This window comes from Acomys russatus, chromosome 18 (genome assembly GCF_903995435.1).
Source record: "Acomys russatus chromosome 18, mAcoRus1.1, whole genome shotgun sequence".
NCBI lineage: Eukaryota > Metazoa > Chordata > Mammalia > Rodentia > Muridae > Acomys > Acomys russatus.
Genome location: NC_067154.1, coordinates 63,104,765 through 63,132,250, shown reverse-complemented (window position 1 = coordinate 63,132,250; position 27,486 = coordinate 63,104,765). Strand labels below are relative to the sequence as shown.

The 27,486-nt window shown below is 38.5% G+C and overlaps 1 protein-coding gene across 1 annotated transcript in view; it reads left to right on the top strand.

The window, feature by feature from the left end:
• Positions 1–27,486, top strand: part of Nalcn (sodium leak channel, non-selective) — a 297,987-nt gene that overhangs the window by 24,635 nt on the left and 245,866 nt on the right. Inside the window, exons 3-7 of the mRNA XM_051161012.1 lie at positions 722–904; positions 4,450–4,533; positions 6,220–6,359; positions 6,463–6,591; positions 19,603–19,757. Coding sequence (XP_051016969.1) covers positions 722–904; positions 4,450–4,533; positions 6,220–6,359; positions 6,463–6,591; positions 19,603–19,757 — 691 coding nt within the window. The remainder of the gene's footprint in view (positions 1–721; positions 905–4,449; positions 4,534–6,219; positions 6,360–6,462; positions 6,592–19,602; positions 19,758–27,486) is intronic.

The window sequence follows — 27,486 nt, the reverse complement described above, 5'->3', positions numbered from 1 at the left end:
CTTCATAATGCCAAAAGAAAAAAAAGTCACTCCAGGTTCATTGTGAGTACACTGATGCAGTTTGTCGCAGAACCAGAATTTTCCACAGAGTGGTCTGATGGCCTTCAAATTAGCCTTGGGTTTAGCTCCTATTAATGTATAATCACAGGGACGTTTCTTTTATTATTATTATTATGTTTCTTTTTTAATGTATACTTTTATATTATTACACATGAATAAAATAAACTACATACAGCAGGAAGAACCACAAGACAATCAGGAATTATATAAATGTTACATTCATGGTGATTTGGCTATTTGTATTTGGCAAACTTCAAGTAAACATCTTTCCTAACTTGTTGGGCCTAAATTTCTGAATGAAGATCAATATCTATCATATCTCATCTCTATTAACGTAAAACATCTATCTAGACCTAAAAGCATCTTAACTCTTAGCCTACTAAGTTTAATAGAAAGACTAAACTATCCGGTCAGGAAATTTCTTAAACCTTTCAGAACACTGCTATGCTCATGTGGAAGATGAGCTGCTTTAAGAAGTAAGCACTATAAAATATGTGAAAATATTGAGTGTGCTATGTGATATTCTCTCAGTTCTTAACCCCTGCACTAAGGGACTATATTAACCTGAGTGCTATGCCCTCCAAATATTGTGCTTTCTAAGGCAAGTAAGTCAAAGGCCTCCGTGCGTGGTGCCACACAGTAACTCTTGCCTCCGTGGCAGTGGGTCCACTCTCTGCTGCGCGTCTGTGCCATCATCAGCGTCATCTCAGTGTGCATGAACACGCCCATGACCTTCGAGCACTATCCTCCTCTTCAGTATCTGACCTTCACCCTGGACACTTTATTGATGTTTCTCTACACGGCCGAGATGATAGGAAAGATGCACATACGGGGCATTGTCAAGGTGAGCATTCTCTTGTCAATTAACAACCTTCAATATTTAAACCAACTCAGTAATATTTTTATGTGAATGTCTAAATACAATGCGTTATTATTTTATTGGTATTGAAATTTTAAAAGAACGTAACTTCAAAAATTAATAATGTCGCACAAGAGTATTTTGAAGTTAGTTTCATTTTATAAAGTACAAAGCTTTATACCCCGTGACACCTGTGAAGGAGCTACTTGTTCTAAGCATATGACTCATGAGTCCAGCGTTGGGTGTATTGTGCCACCTAGGGAACTAATGCTGTTGTCTGCTGTGGTTATGCGCCCTCCATGAGGTGCTTCAATATTGGCTGATGTACTGAACACAAGACAAATGGCACATGATAAAGTCAGAGCATAGTGGCATTTATCTGGGTTTCATAAACCTGGGTTGTTTTCAAGATATAAAAAAGAGAAAAATGAGAGATACAGGAACCTGGGAACTGCAAAGAAAAGAATAAGAACATCTGATTGGTACCCTTGAGAAATAAAAGTAAATTAAAGTTTTAATAAAAATAATAAAAAAGAAAGAAAGAAAGAAAAATCAAGACTGTTTTTTGCCACAAGGTCCTAATTCTATTGCAGTAACATGTCCAGAGACTGGGGACATGGAAGATGCTGGCCCAGGAGTTCCTTCCATTGTCCTGTCTAGAGACTGTGCTATCTAATTGTTTCTAAAACTTTGTAGATTCAGTATTTCTAATATTTTTTAAACTTCTACTAACATTTGAATGATTAACTGTTTACTAAGCTCAAAAAAACTTTTATGATTTCAATCTATAAGAAATGACAAATTAAAAATGAAAAACCAGGTAAGTATATTTCTGTTTTTAATTGGGAATAATTAGAGCAGATGAACATGTGGTGTCAACTCTAATTATTCTGCGTTGCTAATATTATCTTGAAGTAATCAGAACATCATAGCTCATTAAAACTTGTGTTTAAATGCTAGCTGATGCTTCTGTTAAATGTGAGATCTGGTTGTCTTGAACCGAACTTCAAATATTTTTCATTTATTTTCATTATCCTCGTCCTTGATCGTTAGGTTGCAGCAGTTATGTGAGTGGCGCCAACTGTTGATTTTATAACATTAAACCTAAATCATAGCTTCATCGTTTGGTACCATACAGCTCTTCAACATGTAGATCATAGCAGACAGGTCTGAGCAAGTTGGGTTTGACGTTCCATTCTTGTACACAAAATAAAAGTTTTAGTGAACTCCAAGGTTAGCAAAATGTTACCTGTCAACATAAATTTGATATTAATTTAAATTTATTATTTAGTAGTCTCATATTTATGAGTTTCTCTTGTTTTTATAGCTGCATGACAAATATAGACAGTTTAGGGATAAAAATATCAAAATAAAAATATGTCTGTCCACAAAGATGTTTTGAAAACCCTCATTTGGTCAAACAAATTGCTTTGCTGTCTTCAGTTAAAATCTGCAAAAGTTCTGAAAGCATTAACCACGCACCTGTCTACTAAAAATTTGCTTTTAATACTTTTCTTATTTTATGCTTTGGCCAAGAGTATGATATGACCTCTCAGTCCTCCAGTCTCTCCACACACAACACCTTGCAAAGGATGCTGTCTTCGCTCACTTGTAGGGGTGGAGTCTGCATTTATCTGCAGGTGTAGAGTAATGCCATGAATATCTGTGTCATTTAAATTTTTTATTCCTTTTACTTTTTTTCAGATTATACTATGATTACATCACGTCCCCTCCCCCTTTCTCCCTCTAAACCCTCTCCTGTGCCCTTCCTGCTCCAAAACCATGTACATGCAAATAATATTACATAGATTGAGCAGGATGTATTTATGTATTTGGAAATGCACACATGCATGCACACATATGCACACGCACGCACACACACACACACACACACACACACACACACACACACACACACACGGAGCATCTGGTACTTTGGCCTGAGGATTTGGAAGTGGCGGATACGATATGCTCAGGCAGCAGCTGGCAAGGATTTGTGAAGAGACAGGTGGCCTCTTATAGAGCCAGAGCTCCTGCATGCCTCAGAGTCCCTACTGTGTGCTTGAAGGGTCCTGCATACCTCAGAGCTCCTACTGTGTTCTTGTAGAGCCCTGCATACCTCAGAGTCCCTACTGTGTGCTTGTAGGGCCCCGCATACCTCAGAGCTCCTACTGTGTTCTTATAGAGCCCTGCATGTTTCAGAATCCCTACTATGTTCTTTGGTCAGTGAAGATTAGTGATAGATTTCCACCGATGAGTAACAGGATCAAATTTGTGCCTGAGATTTTCTTTAATTGCTTTCCTCAATCCCTCTCCTGAGGAATACTCCAGCTGACCAAATCCCTAAAGAAAGGAGCAGCCAATGGAATTTATGCATATTGGAGGTGCTGAAAATCATCCCAAGTATTGTAGTCTGAATTCTTTAAGTGAATCTCAGTTGTCTGTTTCTCATCTGACAATAGATCTAGATAAAAGCAGCTTGCATCTACCAAACACTGTTGGAGTAATAAATAACCATGCTAAGGCATAACAGATGGGCTCGGGGAAGACAGGACAGTAAATCACATGCTCGTGAAGCTTCCAGTGCCTGTCATTTGTGACTACAGAATATATTCCTGCAAATGCATTTGGTATCTCTCCTTGTCAAATATTTGCAAGACACTTTCAGATTATTTCTTACACTAGAAAATTGATTAGTAAGTAGCCTTCAACTGTTTACCTTTATACAAACTGATGGACAAGTCTCGAATAACTCATATCCTCCTTCACAAGCATGACAATTTCTACCCAGAGCCCAAGACTTTCTGCCCTCCATTCTTATTGACACTCTGTTATTCCAGAGGGAAATTCTCTTTTCAAATACCATTTGACTGAGATATACATTCTAACCTCAGAGTAGAGGCCCTATTAATAATGAAAGCAGCACATGTTCCTTTTCTTTGACAGTATCTTCTCTATTAAGTCAACATATCTTCTCCTTGCAAATTGAGGACATTTTTTCCTTCACTGTTACTCCCTGGTTACTTTTCCTGCTATCAATAATGGGTCAAGCAATTTCAGAGGGTTCCTGTTGCCTATAGTGTGCTCTAGCCTTAGGGGACAAGCTGCCCTAGCACCTGAAGTGATTATTGGCCTCTGTCACCACATGTTCAGTTTGTGAGGCTAAGGGAACAAATAGATGCTTTCCTTTTAACATCCTGAACTCAGAGTTTTTCAAATCCTCATGTTTCATCAATAAATTGCCTTTTAAAATCTCCCTTTAAAGTGCTAAAAATGCCCTTTTTGAAGGTCTGTTTCATTGTGATTAAAGAAAATCTAGATGGTTTGCATTGGATTAACGTTTGACTGTTTCAATACAGAATTAAATATATATGCATCACACACACACACGCACGCACATGCACACACACACACACATACACACACACACACATACACACACACACACACACATACACACACACACACACATACACACACACACACACTTAATTTATTTTGCCTGACAATGTATGTGGATTTCTTTTCAGGGTGACAGCTCCTATGTGAAGGATCGCTGGTGTGTCTTTGATGGATTCATGGTCTTTTGCCTTTGGGTTTCTCTCGTGTTACAGGTAATTAAATGTTTTTAAATCGTACAGAGATGTTTTAAAAAGAGCATCATCTTGCATTTAAAGTTCATCATGAAATGTTAAAGAATATACTTCAAGTCTGGTTTTGTAATTTGCTGCATTGTTTATTTTACATGTTCATAGATAGAAATTCTAATTGCAATATTTAAATTATTGTTGATTAAATTTGTGACTTCTTGCCAGAAATAAAATAAATGTTAAAGGTAGTTATTCCTCTGAAAACAACTATAAACATGCTGTCACTGAAATAGAATAAAAGATTCAGAGTGAGATATATATGTTTTAAATAAAAATGTATTTAAAAATTCTATGCTCTGGTCTCCCATGTGACTAACTCCTCGTTAAAAACAGATTATGTATTGATATAGATATTAGTCAACACCGAATACATTACAAATATAAATTCTTTATCATAGTAAATAGAAAGTTGTATGAAAAAGCCTTCACAGGGAACTTTAATGAAAAATACTCTAATTCAGTCTCATATATCCTTGCAGGCATGATTTTACATTTAAGAAAAGTCAGTATGTTGCTCACTATTTGATTTGACTTTTTTTTTAGTTTGATTCTACTAAGCAGCCGACATGATATTTACCTTTCTAACAAAAATTAAATGATCAGCGCATTAATGTTAACTTTTGGTAGAACATTCTAAGTTGGATCTCTATTCTTCCACTCTAACAGATTCAGAATAGGCATTGGTGAGATGGTCCATCGGCTCAAGGCACTTACCACCAAGTCTGCCACCCTGAGTTAGACCCCTGGGATTCACACAGTGGAAGGACAGAACTGACTCCTTCAGGGTGTCGCTGACCTCTTACTTAGGCACCATTGCACATGCACGTCCACACACACACAATTCATTAATCAATTAATAATAAAGGTTCAGAATAAAAATGTGCATTTCCTCTTTCCAGCTGTGCACAGTGGCCGTTGATTGGCTCCCTTCCTCATTCTGAGGAAGCGCAGCTCTCCAGTGGCCTGGTCTCTCCTCGCATACTCATTTAAGTAACTATTGTATGTTAGGCAAACAGATTTTTATTATTGTTTTGATTCTTCTAGGAAGTGGTTGTTTTCCATATTTTAATAATATTTTAACACTTTTCCTGTACTTTCATTTTTTAGATATTCAAAGACACTACTAGTGAGAAATAACTCAAAAGTTGGCACTTTATTTCATGATTAAAAAGTAGGGCTTGAAGAATTAGAAAATGGAAATTTAGGGCATTTTCATTAGTCTGGCTCTGTCTCTCTCTCAGTGTCTCTCTCTCTGTCTCTCTCTCCTCTGTGTCTCTGTCTCTGTCTTTTTCTCTCTGTCTCTCTGTCTCTCTCTCCTCTCTTTTTCTCTCTGGTTTTTTTTGAGACAAGATTTCTCTGTGTAACAGCCTTGGCTGTACTGGACTCATTCATGGGACCAGGTTGGCCTCGAACTCACAGAGATCTGTCTGCCTCTGCTTCCCTGAGTGATGGGGCTAAAGGCATGCACCACCCACCTACTCATATTTGTTTCTCTTAAGGTAGCTACAATGTAGAGATGTGCTTGTTGATGGAATACAAAGTGGGGCTAAGTTTAAGGTACAGAGTGCACATTCCTGTGTTACCAATACATCCCATGGCAGTAAGCAATGCCAAGGGGAAGTCTCAGCGCGTGCATCTCTTCATCCGTAGGTGTTTGAAATAGCTGACATAGTTGATCAGATGTCACCTTGGGGCATGCTGCGGATTCCACGGCCACTCATTATGATCCGGGCTTTCAGGATTTATTTCCGATTTGAACTGCCAAGAACCAGAATTACAAACATTTTAAAGTAAGTACGGCGTGGTGCATACATTAAGGGGGAGTGTTTATGGGATTGGGGGTGGGGGGGGTGGCACTTAATCTATTTTATCTAACTTTCCTCTTTTCCCTAGGCGGTCAGGAGAACAGATATGGAGTGTTTCAATTTTCCTCCTTTTCTTCCTCCTTCTGTATGGGATTTTAGGAGTTCAGATGTTTGGAACATTTACCTACCACTGTGTCGTGAATGATACAAAGCCAGGGTAAGATTCCTAGCTATACTTTAAGTCTAGGTGATTAACAAGGACATTTCTGATTTTTTAAATGAAATTTTCAAATGCTTTAAAATCAGTTTGTTTGTTTTTTGGTATTTTGTGTTATTTATTCTTTGCCACCTTAGTATTATTTAGTCCAACTTTGAGCCAAATGTTTACAGCAAGCTAGAAAAAAAATGTATAACCTAGTAGGAATGATTATCAAACAAAGACAGACTTTCCTGAGAATGGCCACATGAGGAGTGCGCTAACAAAACTTTGGAAGATATTCATGGTATTAGATTGTTAGGGAAAATTAAAGCCTCACTCTTATAATTAACACCACTGGTCATCCTTTCCTAAAAGCAGTTTCTGGGATAAGTCCAGCAACATTTCCAGTTGATAAAGGATGGTTATCTACTGTATCCATGGATCACAAGGCGGTGGGTCAACATGTGAGGGTGAGGCAGCTGCTGGGTGGTGCTGGCCGAGCCTCCTCTCCGACAGAACAGCCACTGATACAGAGTGATGGGAGGAAACAGCAGAGCTGGAGGCCGGCCCTGGACACTCATGACCAGTGGTACCCACTAGGTGTTGACTGGGCAGCAGAATTTGGGGTTCCAAGTCCAGCCCACAAATGTTCCAAAGTTATGCCCTACACAATGGAGGGCAAAGGACACTGAGGCAGAAGCTGATTTTACACCTTCAATCTTTCTAGCATGGATTGATCTGTTACAAAGAAAAGGCTCACAAATTACACTTAAAAAAAATCTCAGTTGGGATCACAGAACGGAAATTCATAGCATTTTGTTGGATTTCAAAGAAGACTCACTTAGGTTTGTGTTAAAATCCAGTAGTAAATAGTTAGGCTTTTAAAAGTATTGCAGCTTTCATAATTCTTGTGTTTTTTAGTATTGGGAGGAGAATCTTCATGAAAGATATGTATTTTTATAAGTGAAAAGACGATGAACCCAAGCTAAGCGAATCCATGTGAATTTTTACATACATATATAATGATTGTATTATATAAATAATGATAAAAATTGGTTCAATTCCAATACTTTGTATGAGCTTATGAAAAATGTCTCAGGTCATCCCTCTGTGACTTGTATATAGGTTGTCTTCTGAAAGCATACACAAAGCTTTCAGATTTTACTGGGCATATGTTAAACATTACAAACCTGAGCAGTCACTCAGAATTCTCTACAACATTGAAAACCCTCAATTTTTGCATGTAACTTTCTTGGTGATTTGGTCAGGTTGTCTGGTGATGCCCCAGTCTGTCTGTTTGTTTGTTTGTTTTTGCTATTTTACCTGTTGTTCTGTCATGTTAGGAAACAGCATCATTGCATTTTCTTAACATGACAGGAATTTCCTTTTTCTCTTTTAGTTCTGTCTGTTTTTCCCCATTTCTATAGCTTGAAACTCTTAATTAACTGAATGAACACAAACGTCCTGTCTTTCTGATGAAGAAACTGCTCAACAGTTACCCGTGTCTAACCAACTGCTGCCAAGTTAGGTTTGGTGAAGCCAGCGTTGGTAGTGAGTCAAGAAAATGGCCTTTCAAAGTTTCCTCTCATATTAACAATTAGAGTTCGAACTCTAAAATACTCTATTTTTACTTAGGCAGCTTCTGTTTTATTAACAGTTGACATTTTCCTGAAGCTGTTTGAAAGGAGCTAAAATTAAGAAGAACATGGTAATAAGTGAGTTTGGCACAGTTGGCCAGGTGCCCTAGTCAGCAGCTTTAAGTCCACTGTTACAAACCTGAGGGGTAACATATATGTACACACACACACACACACACACACACACACACACACACACACACACACACACCCCTTACTCACAGGCATTTATATGAAGGACAAACCAACCAGTGGACATGAAATATGTTTTGTCCCCCTTAGCAACACATCTATTCCATGTGCTGCTAATGATGAACTGCACATGAGGTCATTTCTAGGCCACAGTCTTTCAGACGGAGGGCTCTGGCTTCTGCGTCATGTGAGCCCGGAAGTCCAGTTCTGTTCATATCTCCATGTTACCAGACACTCTCCTGCTATCCATACTATTCCCTCTTTTTCCATTTGTGCTTTGTCATTTGGAAACACATTTTTTCTTCCTTATGTGTTGTTATTTACAGCTTTTATTTAACGACAAGAGTTTTTTATTTATTCCTAAATAAATCATCAGAGAATATATATTTTTTAATTTCTGCTGTCTTAGTACTTATTATTTTACCAATACAGATTACTACATTTGAATACTTATTTATTTATTATTCTTTAAATGCTTCATTCATGCATATGATGTGTTTTAGTCATTTTTATCCGTTAGTATTCTGCTGCATAAAACTTTTACTCAACAGTTAGTTACTTGAAGTGGATGGAGTTGACTTCAATGTAGGACATCTTTCCAGTGGTACCCAGGGCTCCTTCTTCTCTTCCTTATCCTCCCTGCTGCTTTTTCCTCAACTTTGTCTTTCATCTGTCTTACCTACCTTCTTCCTTGTCTTATTTTCTCATTATTTTGCAAGGTCCATAAGGCCACATATAATAAAGGTTTGAGGCATGGGTTATGTCTCATACTCATTTCCTTATCCTTAATATTGAGATTCTAGCACAGAATTCATACTTATTAACCAACCATATGAAATGTGATTACCTAGACAGTAATAATATATCCCAAACTGATGAGAAAGTGAAAATAAACAAAGAAAAGTAAGTCATGAAGCAAGAGAGATGAAAATGGTCAAAAAGCAGAAAACCTATGTTCAATACACAAGTGAGTTATTAAACAAGCAGGGCAGGGAAATTGAAGAAAGTCAGGATAGAAGAGTTGGCTGTATGGGTTAGGGGAAAGACAATACAGGGAAGAAATTCTGTGGTTGGCTATTTTATTTTTCAGAGTATGTAGGCTGTTAGGTATGTCTAGATTGTTCTATAGGTGGATGAGAAAAAAAAAGTTGTACGGGTGAAAGGGAATAGTTACAGAAGTAAGGCACAGGAAAAGCAGCTGAGTACGGACTTTCACACACGGGGATGGATACAGGTTGAGGATGGTTTTATTAATTATTAGTTTTGCTTGTGAGATTATAATATAATTAGATCACTTACCCCTCCCTTTCCCCTCCAAACTCTCCCATATACTCTGCCTTGCTCTCTTTCATAGTCATGACCTCTTTGTGTCATTTGTTGTTATCTACATATATGTTACATACAAATGTATTCATCAACACATAAACAGAGTCCTGGTGTGGCAGTAATGAGTTAGGTATTGTTCTGGAAAAGCAAACTGTAACATAAATGCATGCAGATGAGCTCGAGTGACATTAAGGCTTCAATACCAAGGGGAAAGAGGCCCGTGACTGCGCCCTGAACTCAAGCCCTTAAGTCACTTCATTGAGTCTCCACAGTCATCTCCGTGTTACACCCAAAGCTGAGAGCTGTTGTCACTAAATACGCACTAAAAGACCTCTTGAAATGAAAGCGGTGACCCCATGTAGGCCCATTCTCCTGAAAACAGAGATCATCATGGGGAACTTTATAAAGGCTGGCAGAGGATGCAGGTGCTGAAGAAATTCTCCTTCATTGGCAGTGCTGTGAATGAACCTGCAGAGCGTGATGTTAACTGAAATAAGCCTTGCACAAAGAAGTGCTTTACGATGCCATTTATGTGTGAAATTTAGGTAAGTTGGCTTAGGAAAGCATCAAAGATGATGGTGTTTATCAGAGGCTAGGGGTTAACAGGGCTGGTGAGAGAAGGGGGCTGCCGAATAAGAACACAAAATTCCAGCTAGATACGAGTGATAAACTTTGAGAGTGTATCCTTAGCAGTGTGAGCAGAGCCAGTCATAATATATTGTATAATTTTTAAAAATGGACAGTAGACTTCAAACATGTCATGATAAAAACATTAGTGGACATGCTTTTTATTCATGCATTCTATATATTTTTGTGTTGCAATGTTGTGCTTAAAGGTAACACACCACTATGATCTGTCAGTTAAAACCAGGATAAATTTTGAGCTGGGTCGATGGCTCAATAGGTAAAGTCCTTGCTGTGCAAATGTGAGGGCCAGAGCTCTGACCCTCAGCACCACAGTGATGGCAGACAGGTGTACACGGTATACACCTAACCGCAGTACACAGAAGACACAGGCAGGAAATGCCCAGAGCAAGCTGCCTAAACTGACTAGCCCCACTGGAAAGCTCCTAGCTCACATTAGAGAGCTTGTTCAGTGAATAAGTTGGAGCACAGTCTAGGAACAGTTCTAATGTCAGCCTATACACAGACACACAGACACACAGACACACAGACACACAGGCACACACAGACACACATACACAGACAATGCACTTGTGTGTGCCCTCACACATGGGAACACACATACACACAGATACACATATAAAACAATATAAATTAATTTTATCTAATAAACATGTCTGAGTCAAACAATAAGCTATGGTTATGCCAAAGGAACCAGTATTGCTCAGTGCTGCGAGAGGCTCTAGCTTTAGACTAATTAACTCACACACACTATCTTTTTTTTTCTTTTCTTTTTAAAAATTTGTTTATTACTTTACATCCTGGTTGTAGCCCCATTGCTTCTTCCTTCCTGGTCTCTCCCTCCCTGCCTCTCCCCCATTCCTCCTTCCCTGTTCTTCAGTAAAGGGGATCCCTCTTCCCATCCACCCCACTTCATCAAGTTGGAACGGGAATGAGTGTGACCTTTTCCCCTGTGACCAAAAAGCTGGCAACAGTGTCCATGTCAGAGACAGCCCCTGCGCCTATTCCTAGAGGACCCACATGAAACCTGAGCTGCCATCAGCTGCATCTGTGTAGGAGGCCTAGGCCCAGTCCATGCATGGTCCTTCGTTGGTGCTTCAGTCTCCGCAAGCCCCTCTTGGCCCTGGTTAGTTGGCTTTATCGTCTTAATAATGGGAATGCTTTCAAAGAGAAGGCTATGTGTCTTAGATCTTACCACTGAACTCAGGAATGGATCCTGCCTAATCTGTGAGGCAAAGGGGATAAAGAGTGAGGTAATTAGTTACACACACTTTTCCTTTTAAGAGACACGCATTGCTTAAAGTATATAGAAAGACACCTTAGTTGTGTCTTCAGCAGCATTACCAGGGAAGGCTAGATTCTTCTTTGGTAATGAGATGCAATCTAAGACAATTATGGAAAGAATAATGAGATTTGACTAAGCAAAACAGCTCATTTCCTAAAGAAAGTCGAGAATGGCAGTGGCCTGTGGCAGAAACAGGTGCTGCAGAGTGCCGCATATGATGGCAGACATCTGCCGTGAGCTGAAAGAGGAAGCTGCAGAGAAGTGGCAGGTGAAATGGCAAAGATGGACACTTACTGACAGCTTATTACCACTCCTGAGAAAGGAAGAAAATGTATCCGTGCCTTCATATAAAATAATGAAATCTTATTCCCAGGAGTGAGACTATTAGAATAGCTTTAAGGAAGTAAATGTAAATGTTAAATACATGAAAGTTTTTCATTGAGAGGGCAGAATTCAACCACGAGTTTAAATGATTTCTTGTTCTGGCTGGACCATTTGCTGCTGGAGGTAAAGTGCTGTGCAGGGGGGACACCTCGGGCGATTCTCCTTCATCTCTACTGCTTCGGGGTAATTACTAGTGGCTTCATGTTTTATTCTAAGAAGCTCCTGGAAGGATTGTCCTTCCCTGTTGCAGCTTAAAAACCTGGCAGGTTTTGTAAAAATATAAATTATTATTAAAGAGTTGTACTGGAAAAAAATGTAAAGTCGGATTTGGGGAAATTTGATATTCCTGGTCCAAATAGAAGGATGTTAACTCAGTACACTAAAGAACAAAATTAAATTGGTCTTATAAAGTCCATTTATGACAGATGTCTTTTTTTTTAAACACATGGAACACTCCATAAACTTGTGTGCTATCCTTGTGCAAGGGCCATGTCAATATCCCCGACTCCGTCCAGTTTTAGTATGTGTGTTGCTAAATCAAGCGTAAAAGATGACCTTTAATAAACAGATCAGAAGAGTGAAGATAGGAAGTTAATAGAACTGTGATATAGTTTCCACAGATGCCTTACCTGGATTTTCCAGTTCTTAAAGCAGAAGCCAAAGAGCTGCTGCTTGACCAGGTCTCAGCTCAGAGTCAAGGTCAGGAAGGGTCGGCAGCCTTGAAACCTCAAAGCAGGTGTGCCTCCCCAGTTCGAAGCTGCCTACTCAGAGACTGTATCTTGACACCTTAGTTTTCGGATTCTTTGGTTTGTTCACAGACTGCTCCTTACATGGCTGTGACTGGGCTGCAGCCTCTGACTCCTGTCACACACATCTTTTCTAAATCAGCAAAGGACCCAGCAATATAGTAAGATGAGAAGACATAGGAAATGGCAGAATTGGTTAAAACTTTTCAGATGTGACAAGTAATGACTAATATAGATCTTTAAAATAATGCATTGTCATTCTATTTTGTTGAAAAATTCCTGAGAAAACCGCTCAACTTTTACCATAGCCTTGCTTTCTAGGCTATTTAGGAATAAGCAAAGAAATTGAAAAACTCGTGTTAAAACATTAAGTAACAGGAAAGAACTGTTTCCAGATCATCTTGTTGACTTAGAAGAAATTGGGTCACTATTATTTCCTACTCATGTGACTTATTTGTTTTGCAGTCCCACTAAGTCTAAAAAGCTCCACTAAAAGTTTCCAAAAATCAAGATCAATAAATAATTTATCTCTTTTCAAATAGGAGCCTTGTTTTCCAGGGTGGGATTAGTTTTCTAAACCGTCCAGCATTAAACGATACAAGGTAGTTCAGAGAAGGCTTTTAGATTAATCCCAAAATGGGGAGACTAAACAGAAGTGGAAAAGGAAGCCAAATGATTCTTTCAAATGAACTGGGAAGTCAGGTGACTGTTCTAGGTAGGCCCATGGAAATGGCAGAGACCACCTTCACATGCAGGGCTCAGGAAATGGCAGAGACCACCTTCATATGCAGGGCTCAGGAAATGGCAGAGACCACCTTCATATGCAGGGCTCAGGAAATGGCAGAGACCACCTTCATAGGCAGGGCTCAGGAAATAGCAGAGACCACCTTCATAGGCAGGGCTCAGCAGTCAGCAGGATGTGAATAACATTTTCTTCCTACTCCAAAGAACAGTCCAAATATGACATGATGTGTCAGAGTCCATATTCACAATTGTTTTGGGTGCAAAGTGTGTGTATATGTGTGTATGCATGCATGTGTGGACATGGATGTGCACACATGCATAGGTCTTTCACATGGACTTACTATAATTATGTGGGGTTTTTTCTTCTTAGAACCCATGAGATGAGTATAAAAGAAACCTTACTGATATAAATAAATAGTCATAGTATTCTTTGTTGACTATGAATGTATTATATTAGATATTTCTTTGCATCTTTAACAACTTCTCAGGAATTTTAGACTTCTGAAATACATGCAGTTTTACCTCTGTGAATGACTTTTAAAAATTGAATTTGAGCAACTAAGAAGTCAACATTAGGACTAGAATTGTTGAGAACACTGGCTGCTCTTCCAGAAGAACCAAGTTCAATTCCAACCCGCAATATAGCAGCTTACAAACCTCTACAACACCAATTTGAGTAAATCTGATCCCGTCTTCCGGCCTTGGTGGGCACCAGACACACACTTTGTGCACAGACATCTATGTGGACCAAACACAATACACATAATAAACAATAAAATAAAACAGTTAGCATTGTCCTGTGTATCTTTAGGTCTTAAGTGCACCAAAGTGCTAACAATGTAAATAGTTATCTGTAAATGTTTATCATAGTGTAAGTTTTCAGAATCTACTACATAAACTTTGTGGCAGCTTCACATGTAAAACAGTGGGTTTTGATCTTCTGGAACTTTTTCACAACTTAGAGAGAAGTTACAATCAGTTATTAGTGCACAAGTCACACTGCCAGTTTGAGGAAAATATGTTCCTTTCTCTATTCCTCACTCTGAAAATCTCTGAGTATGTGGTTGAACATGGCTTGGGATGATAGCATCTGCCATATTTAAACAACTCCTTGAGTTGAGAAACCACTGAAGAACTACATCTGCCCATGAACGAATGATAAATGTCTCTTTCTCTACTATTCCTGCATCTAACCTCCTCTCTCACTCTTCTATGTACATATGGCTTTCTATGACCACATCCCAGAGCGCACACCTAGTGCCATGACTACTACCTACTGACATTTTCATGGAGGTCACAATTAATTAACCACCGTGCCCTACCTCATTCTCATAAGTGGCCTTTCTAATCTGTGCTTCAGAAACTCCTGGAGGCCACCACAGCTATGAGAGCAGACGCATGCTGTCCTATGGTCCCTCTTAGCACTCATGCTGAACAGCAAAGTCCTTAAATAGGGAAGAGCCTCCCAGATACTCCATCCCGCATACACAGTGTGGTACAGGAGTAGCCCTTCAATACATGATTCATTACACTCAAATAAAGTGGCCCCACTAAAAATAATCCAAGACGAACAATTTCTGAAAGGGCTGAATAAGGCAAAGCACATTGGTGGCAGAGATCCCAGAAGGCCAACATGAGACATAATTAGGAGTGATGGTAGTCTGATTTCAGTGGAGAAAGATAGCATTGAAAGTCAGAAAGAGAAAAACATGGAAAACGTTGGTAATTAATGGCACTTGCCTGCTTGACACCAAGCTTGATGAATTGAATTCCATCCATAGACAGTACATGGCATCAGGAATGATTTTACTATCTCTCACTTTCTTTTGCATGTTGTGAGAAGTGCATATTCCTCCCACGAGAGTCAATACATGCATAAATAACATGAAAACTTAGAGCCTCCAACTCTGCATTGGGCACTGGGGAGTCTTATACATTTGAGGTTAAGTCACACCAATGGCATCTGTGGTGGTTAGTTTTCATTGTTGACCCTATGCAACCTACAATCACCTCAGAAGAGAGAATGTCAGTAAGGGATTGTCTAGATGAGGTTGGCCTGTGGGCATGCCTGTGGAGGGATTATCTTGAGTGTTGATTGACCCAACCAACTGTGGGCAGCACCACTCCCTAGGCAGGGGGCTCTATTCTACAAAAAGAATGAGAAAGGTAGCTGAGGAAACAGGCATCACAGATGCATTTATTCTATTTGCTCTTCACGGTGGATATTATGTGGCTAGATGTTTTGAGTTCTTGCATGAACTTCCCCTCCAAGATAGACAGTGGCCTAGAATTTTAAGACTAAGAAACTATCCTCCCCTTGGGTCAGTGTTTTATCACAGCAACAGAAATAGAACAGCAACAGGGCACCTGGTTTCACTCTGCCTCTGTTTAGCCCTCTCTTCTTTTACATGAAGCTGGGATAAAGTCATCCCACTTTTTAAATAACTGGAAAGATTCTATTTGACTAGCCAGTATAAAGCAGACTTACAGATTTTTATAAAAGGTATTTTAATATAGACTTTAAGCAGAAAAGTTAGGGAAAGGAGATGTCAAGCGGCTGACAGTGATACGTATTGACAGCCATGCCCATTTGACATCCTGAATCGGAAATTTGAACTCACATAAATCCAACCTTATTCTGTGCAGTGGCCACCTGGAGGCAGGGACAAGTGTTCCACCTGACAGGGAGCTGACCCAGAGTACACAGACCTAGTAGAAAAGTGACGTTTACAGTAAAACATTCTCTGATATCGCTGTTATCTTTTAAATCTTAAATTTAAAAAGGTTTTGCTCAGCTAGTCCATTGTCAGTCTCGGATGTTCGCCCTGACTTTTCTGACTACCACTAATGATAAGCTAGGTCACATACACAGCGTCTTTCAGACGCTCAGTTCTATAAACCAAATGCTTCCAGTATCACATGCCCAGATCTTTACTGTAATATGTACCTTTACTGTGTATATGATGAGATATGTCATGTTTTATTGTTATTAATGATGCCATTTTAAGGCATGGTTAATTGCGTACCTTAATAGCGAATGCTAGACCCCTGGTTTGCTCTATGAACCTTTTATGCACGCTTTTCCATTAGGATTGCTTCCCTGTCTCTCAGAGAAAGGAACTGAGTTTGGAGACCCTCTGAACATTTAGATCACATGACCAGCAGATAGAGAGCTGATATAAAGCCTAAAAACCCCATGCTGAAATCTTGAGGCTCATATCCCATTCTGCAGTTATTTCTTTTTCTTTAGGTGTAAAACCTAAAATAGCATCAGATTTGACTTACAGAGGAATGAATCATTTGTCGACAAATGAGAATGTGTGTGAAAGAAATAAGCAATGTGTCTGCCCAAAACCATATTTTCTGACTCAATCAAGTAGTAATTTTCACAGTTAGAGCCTTTCTTTTCTTCTTCTTTTAAAGTGGGATCCAAAGGATATTTTTAAAATGTGATTAGAGGCTGAGTGATTGTTTAACCATTTACTCACTGAGAAGTGTAGACAAAATAGCAGGTTTTCATGTAAGAGCAAAGCCTACACAAATAAACATATGGCATCTGAATTCTGTGTAAGGACAGTAAGGCTTCTATTATAACTGAGTAGTGGGCCAGGCATGAGGGGTCTGTGTGTGTGTGTGTGTGTGTGTGTGTGTGTGTAAAAATGTACATATGTGTATCAAACAGTTTAGAAATTGCACTTAGCTATTAGATTCTAGAGAAATGTGTCATATAAGAGGAATGAAGCAATAATTGACTAGAAGCATTTACTAAGAGGTTTGGGAAGATACATTAATCAATCGAGTGCTTGCTGTATGTAGCTGAGTTTGAATTCACAGCATCCATATAAAGAGCTAGGCATTGAGAAGAGTGACTCAAACCCTCATTTTGGGAAGCAGAAACATGAGGATCCCTGGAACTTGATTAAGAGCCAGTCCAAATCAATGAGCTGTAGATTAGGTCAGATAATCTGTCACAAAAATGATACAGAGAATAACTGAAGATGGTATCTGTCACTGACTGCTAATCTCCATCCACCTGCACACATATGTGTATGTGGATTTACACAGACATGTGCACATATATACACAGTGGTAAGAGATAATGATAGATAGATAGATAGATAGATAGATAGATAGATAGATAGATAGATAGATAATAGATGATGGATAGATAGATGGATAGATAGATAGATGATAGAGAATTTATTAAAGAAAAAAAATGTTATCCAAGAAGAAACGCCTACCTCAATTTTGTCATAAGCTTAAAGGACTTAGGAAATACCTAGGAAAATTGATACAGTGGATGATATGTACATCAACTTCCTAGTTTAGAAGGCTTCTGGAGATAGATAGTCCATATTGTGTCCTCTGCACAATCAACCTACATGACCTCACATGGCATGCTGGCTCATTTGTAAGGGCTCAGCATGAGTACTTCAATCTCATCCTGGCAATAGCTTTAGAACATATCGAGAAATTCATCATAAACACAAATCCATATAGGACTTAATTTTCAGCCTGTGCTAGCTAGTCTTATGTCAACTTGAAACACAAACTAGAGCTATCTGAAAGAAGCAAACCTTAATTGGAAAAAATGCCTCCATAAGATCCAGATGTAAGGCATTTTCTTAATTAGTTATAGAGAGTGTGTGTGGTTCTATTCCTGGGTTGATGATCCTGGGTTTTACTGAAAGCAAACTGAGCAAGCCAGGGAAAGCAAGCCAGTCATGGCTTCTGCATCAGCTCTTGCCTCTAGGATCTGCCATGTTTGGGTTCCTGTCCTGATATCCTTCAATAATGGCCAGCAATATGGAAGTGTAAGGAGAATAAAACCTTTCTTTCCCAACGTGCTCTCTGGTCATGGTGTTTTATTTTTATCATAGCATTATAAATCCCAAATAAGACACAGCCTGTCCATAAGATGAAGATGAAGAAAATGTGTCACTATCCACATAGAGACTATGTTTTCTTAGACTTCTTATTTTTCTTTTGCCAAAATGATAGACTTAGTTCCTTCAATTTCTCCTTATTTGTCTGGTTCTCTTTCTAAATTTCACATGAATCAACATAGCAGAAGACCTAGTATCATTTATAAGATTCCCCATTTGAAATATATGTAAAAAATGCCCTTCATAATCTAGAGGGTCCTAGAAACCTACAAGAACATTGTGATGGGTGGATCTGGGCCCAGGAGTCCTGCTCAAACTATGGCACCAGCCAAGGACAATACATGCAGTAAACTTCAAACTTCTACCCAGATCTAGCCAATGGACAGGACATTCTTCACAGTTGAGTGGAGAGTGGGGACTGACTTTTACACGAACTCTGGTGCCCCATATTTGACTACATCTCCTGGATGGGGAGACCTGGTGACTTCAGAGGAAGGATAGCAGGCTACCAAGAAGAGACTTGATACCCTATGAGCATATACAGGGGGAGGAGGTCCCCCTCAGTCACAGACATAGGGGAGGGGAGTAAGGGAAAAATGGGAGGGAGGGAGGAATGGAAGATACAAGGGATGGGATAACCATTGAGATGCAATATGAATAAATTAATAAAATATATTTTTTAAATGCCCTTCATCACTTAATGTTTGCTGAAAGTGGAGATGTAGTAAAACGTGCGCCTAGTAGTACAGGACATTTCCGTTTACATCTCTATTCAGTTGCTTATCAAAATCTTTTAAAATAAGATTTAAATACGTATGTTTTATTGAAAATACTTTTTCATAAAATATGTTCTGAGCACAGTTTCCCTTCACCCAACTCCTCCCAGAGCCTCTCCACCTCAGCAACTGCCCAACTCCACACACTTTCTTTCTTTTTCATTAAATAACAAAACAGGCCAAAAAAGAAAAAAAAAAGACAACCCGAAACCAGAAATATTTTAAGATGCTCTATGGGAATGAATGAATTAATTAGCACTTGAGGATATTTAATCCTTGTGATGCCATTCACAAATTACCCTTTCCAATGTGTGTCCATGCACACCAGTTATTGTTAAAGAATAGTTATTTATTTTAACCCAATGCTTACAACTATCGAAATTTCTAATACTTTTTTGCTGTCCACAGGAATGTAACCTGGAATAGCTTAGCTATCCCAGATACGCACTGCTCCCCAGAGCTAGAAGAAGGCTATCAGTGTCCCCCAGGATTTAAATGCATGGACCTGGAAGACCTGGGACTAAGCAGGCAAGAGCTGGGCTACAGTGGCTTTAATGAGATAGGTCTGTCTTACTGGTAATATATATTTCAGTTTCTGTTTTACAATGTCTATGAAATGGAAAGTATAATTTTATAACAAATATTTTATTTTTTGACTAGTATTAGTATAAAAGAAACACAAATGCAAACTTTATTTAATATAATGCATGTATAATAACATATTTTACCCTAGAAGCTATTATGTATGGACTGTCTCAATTATATATCTATATAGTTAGTAAACTCTTATTTTATGCTTTGTTGGTATTGCTGTTGTTGAGACAGGGCTTCTCTGTGTACCGTTGGCTGTCCTGGGCTTGATTTGTAGACCAGGCTGGCCTTGAACTCACAGAGATTGACCTGCCCTTGTCTACCTGAGTGCTGGGATAGGCTTTTTTCATAGCATTTAAAGTATTTGCTCATTGAATAAGATTTGGAGTTGCTGATTCCAAGACGAGTAAGAGTTGATTTTCTTCAACTTGTAGCTAACCATAGTAGCTAAGGTAAGTCTCAAAACATGCTACATTAGGCATTTGTGACTACATAGATCTGAAAATTCACTGGAACAAAAATCAGCTAATTAAATACTATGATATGCCCAGTTTGTATAACCCATAGATGGGAATAGTAATCTATGAGTATTAAGTGCTAATGTTTATATCTCTCTTCATCTTCTCTGTCAAGTTCTGAGATATGCCATTGTCTACATAAAAGAATTAGCATCTTCCACTTAGTTGGCATCAATCTGTTTACTATAACTTCATTCCAGCTGAATATATTTAATTATTAAAGCAATATATGTTCTACACAAGTATTTTATACTTTGAGAATTGTTATTGAAATCATTTTAGTAATGAATGGGGGTTGTATTCTTTTGCAAGCTAAATTTATTTCCTGACTTTGATGGGGGAAAACTGAAAAGGATGAATCCATAGTGAAGGTGTACATCAGTTCATATGAGTTTCAAGATGATGTAATGAAATCTGGAGTGTGAACTAGAATTACAGGAATGATCTATGGTGGTCTTAGATTGCAGATATTTAAGTGACAGTTATAGCCCTCTGACAGAGAATGACACAGAATTGGAACTGAAGAACACATTATGGTACTTCTCTTAAAGTCAATTTTTCAAATAACATCTCTACATTTTATTCTTATATTTTAATATGCCCTTACCTTTATTTCTGACATTGTAGCCAGATGGCATTCATCCACTCATTTTATTTGACCAAATGATATAGTTTTCTGTTTCACAGAAATCTAGAAGCCAGCTGATTCTGTCACTGATACTGTTCAAACTTTATTCATCTTCTCAAACAATCTTAAGACTCTGTCCTTGTGTTTCACAGGCACACAGGCCTCTTAGGAAAATACTGACTTTTAATAATGAGCAAGAGTCTGCAGATATTGTGTGAGATCTGAGATGCACAAATTAGGGCAGACTATATGAGACAGACAAAGTCTAATAATTCCACAAGACTGACTAGAATGGAAGACGATAGCTATGCCTTTAACAGGTATGCTCACATCTCCTATAAAGAGCAACCAACGTTCAAAGACTCAACCACCTTTGCACAAAAAGTACCTCCAATCTCTGTCATGTTGCTAAAATGAATCATACTCTGGCTATTTTAATTGTGTCAGTTGTTCCCAAACTCAAAGTACAGAGCTATGTTGCACTTTCTGCACTGTGACATACAGAGAACTCGATGAATAACAAGCACAATCTCTCTGTGAAAGATAGTGCTGGGCGTGGGAGCTGGTGGTGTGGTGGTGGCTAGAGAAGGTTCTAGAAGGGAATTTCAGTGGAGCAGTAGGATCTCCTTAAACCAGTCCTCTTGCTCCTGTTTTTGTTTTTTTAATAATCTATTCATCTTACATCACGATTGCTATCCCCTCACTTATATCCTCCCTGTGCCACCCCTTCCTCTTCTGACCTGTTTCCCTCCCCTAGACCTCTGATGGAGCAACCCTTCTCCCCCACCACATGACCATAGCTTATCTTCTCTCATCTGGATAGACTGAATCCCCTTTCCTCTGTGTGCCTGCAGGGCCTCCCCAGCAAGGGGAAGTAATCAAGTAGTAAGCAGCTGAGTTCATGTCAGGCAGTCCCAGCTCCCCCTACTACCTTGGAGAATGAGCTGTCCATTGGCTATATCTGAACAATACTGCCTGCATTGTCTTTGGTTGGTGCAATAGTTTGTACAGGGCCCCTGGGTCCAGACCCACCAGCCTTGATGGTCTCCCTGTGGGGATCCTGAGCCTTCTGGGTCCTTCCATACCACACTCAGCACTACATCCAGAGTCCAGCAGCAAGGACTCCACCAGCAGGAGATTAAGATCTGGACAGATGCTGGGATTCCCATCCAGACTCCAGGACTCTTGGCAGAGCTCTGAGAATTGTATGGAAGAATGGAGAGATGGAAGGACCCTTTGTTGGATGTAGGGTAGGTGAAGATCTTGTCCCAGTCTGTAGGCTGTCATTTTGTTCTGATGACAGTGTCCTTCACCTTACAGAAGCTTTTCATGTTCATGAGATCCTGTTTACTATTTGTTGATCTTAGAGCCTGAGCTATTGGTATTCTATTCAGTAAGTTGTCTCCTATGCCAATGAGTTCAAGGCTTGTCCCCACTTTTGCTTCTAAGATTTAGTGTGTCTGGTTTTGTATTGAGGGCTTTAATCCACTTGAACTTTAGTTTTGTGCAGGGTGATAAACATGGATCTATTTTCATTTTTCTACATGTAGACATCCAGTCAGACCAATTGAAGATGCTATGTCTTTTTTGTATTTTATGGTTTTGGCTTCTCTGTAAAACATCAAGTGTCCATAGGACTGTGGGTTTATTTTTGGATCTTCAATTCGATTCCATTATCAACCAGCCTATTTCTATGCCAGTGCCATGCCATTTTTTTTCTTTTTTTTTTTATTAATTTATTCTTGTTACATCTCAATGTTTATCCCATCCCTTGTATCCTCCCATTCCTCCCCCCCCCCATTTTCCCATTATTCCCCTCCCCTATGACTGTTCCTGGGGGGGATTACCTCCCCCTGTATATTCTCATAGGGTATCAAGTCTCTTCTTGGCTACCTGCTGTCCTTCCTCTGAGTGCCACCAGGTCTCCCCCTCCAGGGGACATGGTCAAATGTGAGGCACCAGAGTACGTGAGAAAGTCATATCACACTCTCCACTCAACTGTGGAGAATATTATGACCATTGGCTAGATCTGGGAATTACTCAGCTATTAAAAACAAGGAATTCCCTTCCCAGATCTAGCCATGCCATTTTTATTACTGTTACTTTATAGTACAGTTTGAAATCATATTCCTCCAGACGATCTTCATTGTATAGGATTGTTTTAGGTATTCTGGGTTTGTTTGTTTCTTTCTTTCTTTCTTTTTCCATATGAGGTTAAGAATTGATCTTTCAGGGTCTGTAAAAATTGGTGTATTTTTAAGAGATTGCGATGAATCCGTAAATTGCTTTTGGTAAAATGGCCAGTTTTACTATACGGATTCTCCCAATCCATGAGCACAAGAGATCTTTCCATCTTATGATATCTTCTTCAATTTCTTTCTTCAGAAACTTTAAGTTTTTTTCATATAAGTCTTGAACTTGCTTGTTTAGAGTTACACCAAGATACTTTATATTATTTGTGGCTATTGTGAAGGGTGTAGTTTCCCTAATTTCTTTCTCAGCCCATTTGTCATTTATATATAGGAGGGCTACTGCATTTTTTTAAATTAATCTTGTATCTGGCCACTTTCCTGAAGGTGTTTGCCAGCTGTAGGAGTTCTCAAGTGGAATTTTAAGGGTGACTTATGTATGCTATCATATCATCTGTGAATAGTGATATTTTGTCTTCTTCCTTTCTGATGTAGATCCACTTGATCTCCTTTTGTTGTCTTATGGCTCTAGCTAGAATTTCAAGTACTATATTGAAAAGATACGGAGACAGTGGGCAACCTTGTCTAGTCCCTGATTTTAGTGGAATTTCTTTGAGTTTTTCTCCACTTAATTTAATGTTGGCTATTGGATTGCTATATATAGCCTTTATTATGTTTAAGTATGTACCTTGTATTCCTGATCTCTCCAAGACTTTAAACATGGAAGGGTGTTGGATTTTTGTCAAATATTTTTTGCGATCTAAGGAATTGCCCGTGTGGTTTTTTTCTTCTTTCAGATTGTTTATATGATGGATTACATTGATGGATTTCCCTATATTAAAACATCCCTGCATGCTGGGATGAAATCTACTTGGTCATGGTGAATGACATTTTTGATGTGTTCTTTGATTTGATTTGCAAGTATTTTATTGAGTATTTTTGCATTAATGCTCATAAGGGAAATTGGTCTGAAATTTTCTTTTTTTGTTGGGTCTTTGTGTGGCTTAGCTATCAAGGTGATTGTGGCTTCATATAATGAGTTTGGTAATGATTCTTCTGTTTCTATTTTGTGGAATAGTTTGAGGAGTATTGATATTAGCTCTTCATTGAAGGTCTGGTAGAATTTTTCACTGAATCCATTTTGCCCTGGGATTTTATTAATTGGGAAACTTTTGATGACTGCTTCTATTTCCTTGAGGGATATCAGAATATTTAATTTCTTTACCTGATATTGATTCAACTTTGGTAAGTGAAATTTATCAAGAAAATTGTCCATATCATTTAAAATTTCAAATTTTGTGGCATGTGGGCTTTTTAAGTAAGACCTAATGATCCTTTGGATTTTTCTCAGTATTTGTTGTTATGTCTCCATTTTTATTTTTGATTTTGTTGATTTGGGTACACTCCCGTCACCTTTTAGTTAGTTTAGCAAAGGGTTTGTCTATCTTATTGAATTTTTGAAAGAACTAGCTCTTGGTTTCTTTGATTCTTTGTATTGTTCTTTTTGTTTCTAATTTATTGATTTCAGCCCTGAGTTTTATGATTTCCTGTCATGTACTCCTCTTTGGGGGTCTTTGTTTGTTTGTTTGTTTTTGTATACCTATCTGTAGGATTTAAACTCTTTGAAAACATGAAATGAATTATTTCATTTTTCTGTCTCCAGGGCCTTTGCAATGCCTGGCTCATAGTTAGTCCTTCATAGATACTGAGTAATGCTATGAAAAAAAAGTTTATAGAAAGAGACAATAAAAAATTAGGTTATTGTCTGGCTGTTCTTTTCCCTGAATGTGTCTGATTAGTTTGCCCTCATGACTTTTTATGTATACACTTAATTGAGTCTGATTGTTTATTTTGCTAAAGAATAGTTGAAATCATTGTCAATGTTGGACAATTGGTTAGATGATAAAATGTTGATTTTGTATGATAAGGAAGACATTTTAGGTTGGGGAGATGGCTCAATGAGAAAGAATTTTTTTCTAAGAAAGCAAATGACATGAGTTCAATCCCCCAAGATTCTCAAATATCAGGACATGGCTACATCCTATATCCTCAGCAATCAGAGGTATGAGACAGACACATCTTGAGAGTGAGCTCCTGGCCAACCATTCTAGCTGAAAATTATAAGATTCTTGTTTAGTGAGAGGTTTCTTCAAACAATATAGTGGACAGCAACGTAGGAGAACAGTCAAAGTTCAACTCTGGCCTTTATACACAGGCATCCATAGATGTATATACATCAAACACAAAAAGAATCAATACACTAATAATTTAAAAATTAAATGTCCATACTATTTAGACTGTAACAAAAAAACTTCCTGATACACTGTTGTATTTTAGGAGATTAATGTTAATTTCTTTTTTAAAAATACAAAGTTTCTTATATAATGAGGAAATTTTAAACAAGTATAACCATCTTTCTATATACTCATCTGGATTAAGACACATTTAAGGGCCTGGACGTGCTTAGAATTTACCAACACACTTATGTATGTAAGCAATCACGATTAAAATGAGCACAGGTCACATTTGCTTAATCAAATGATCATACAAGACATTGATTTTGATTTATTTTTACATTTCTGCCATAAATAACTTTATTGTTTAGTTAATATAGATGATGTTGAGAAACCCAGTTTTAGAAGTACACGAAGAATACAAAAGCATTAGATAGAAAATTACAAAAAGCAAACACAACCCTATATTCCTAAAATCACCAAAACTTCAGAGAGAATGAGAAACAAAATTTAATTTTCAAGCTGAGCCTTGTGGTACTGGCCTGGAATCACAGCTATCCTAAACTCTGAGGATTGCAAGTTCAAAGCCACCCAAAGTTACAAAGCAAATTTTTATGCCCAAAGTTTGAGAGATCCCCCTCCAACAGACGACCCAAGAGCTGAGTCCAAACACAATTTCAAGGAAATCTTTATTACAGGCTTGAGCCTGGACCACACCTCCTGTGCACTGACATAGCAAATGTAGGGAACTGGCCCCCCAGTCTCAATTGACAAGGGTTTTTTTAGGTTTTAGACAAAAAATGGTTTTATAGTATATGATTGGATGACATTTGGGCAGAAAAGCTGCAAGCAGGGAGTTATAAGCATTGGCACTTCATGGTTGGGTAATAGGTGTAGGGACCAGTTGACCTATAGAAAAGGTTGGTTGAAGCAGTTATGAGGGCATTAGGAAATTTGTCCTGGTTTCTCCTAATTGGTTGTTGCTATGTGCCAGACCATCTGGGGGTCAGTTTGACTAGGAGAAAGTATATTTGAACTTTCCCAAGGTGAGCTGATTGTGTTGCTGGGGGAATTTTTCTGCTTAGACTACTTTATGGTTTCTCCTGGAATCTGGGTTCATCCCTTGGCCAGGTTTAACACAAAATGGAGTTTCTTCTTCAAAATGGAGTTTGCCTGGTTCTTACACAAATATAAAACCAAACTGAGTGGAAATTCTGTTTCAAATAAAAATAAGAAGAAAGTGATATATATAAAATTAGTGGTAGAGAACTTGCTGATATGGGACCCTAGTTCAATCACCTAAAACCATCAAAAACAGAACAAAAGACAAAACAGTTTCCATATACACTGCCTTTTAAATATCTCTAGCTGTATGCCACAACTCAGAAAATAAAATGTCTAATAGAAAACTTCCAGAAAGTGATCCAGCTTCTAGGAAGTAAGACAGACACAGTAGGATATCTGTCTTATAAAATGATGGATGCTGAGCCTGGGGAGATAGTTCAGCAGTTAAGAGCACTTGATGTTCTTCCAGAGGATCCAGAAGAATCAGTGTTGAGTGGCTCATGACCACCTGGACACCAGTTCCAGGGGATCCAACCACTTCTGTCAGTGTGAGCACATGAACTCAAATGGCGCGCACATACACACACACACACACACACACACACACACACACACAGAGAGAGAGAGAGAGAGAGAGAGAGAGAGAGAGAGAGAGAGAGAGAGAGAGAGAGAGAGATGTTGTAGCCCCAAGGGCAAGGATGGTCCTCTATTTGAGTAAAGAAAGGACTGTGTAGATGAGTCTAGAATCTTCTAGGATTTATGTGGTATCAGGACAGAAAGCCTCTCCATCTTGCAATACTTGGCGAAGGGACTCGATGAAATATGACAGGTTCCCTCAACTTGCACTGTAGCCTGGAACTGTCTACTAAAAAACCCCTTTCTTCCTTATGTTTCTTTTGCCAGCCAGAGTTTTTATTACAACAGATAAAAAATAATCTATAGCTACTTATCTATACTCCTTTTACAAGATTAGTTACTTCCTTTTTTAACTGCAAACACTTTTTAAATGAATTATATGTCTTAAATACATTTCAGTGCATTTTTTATATATGGTATTGGTTCTTTTT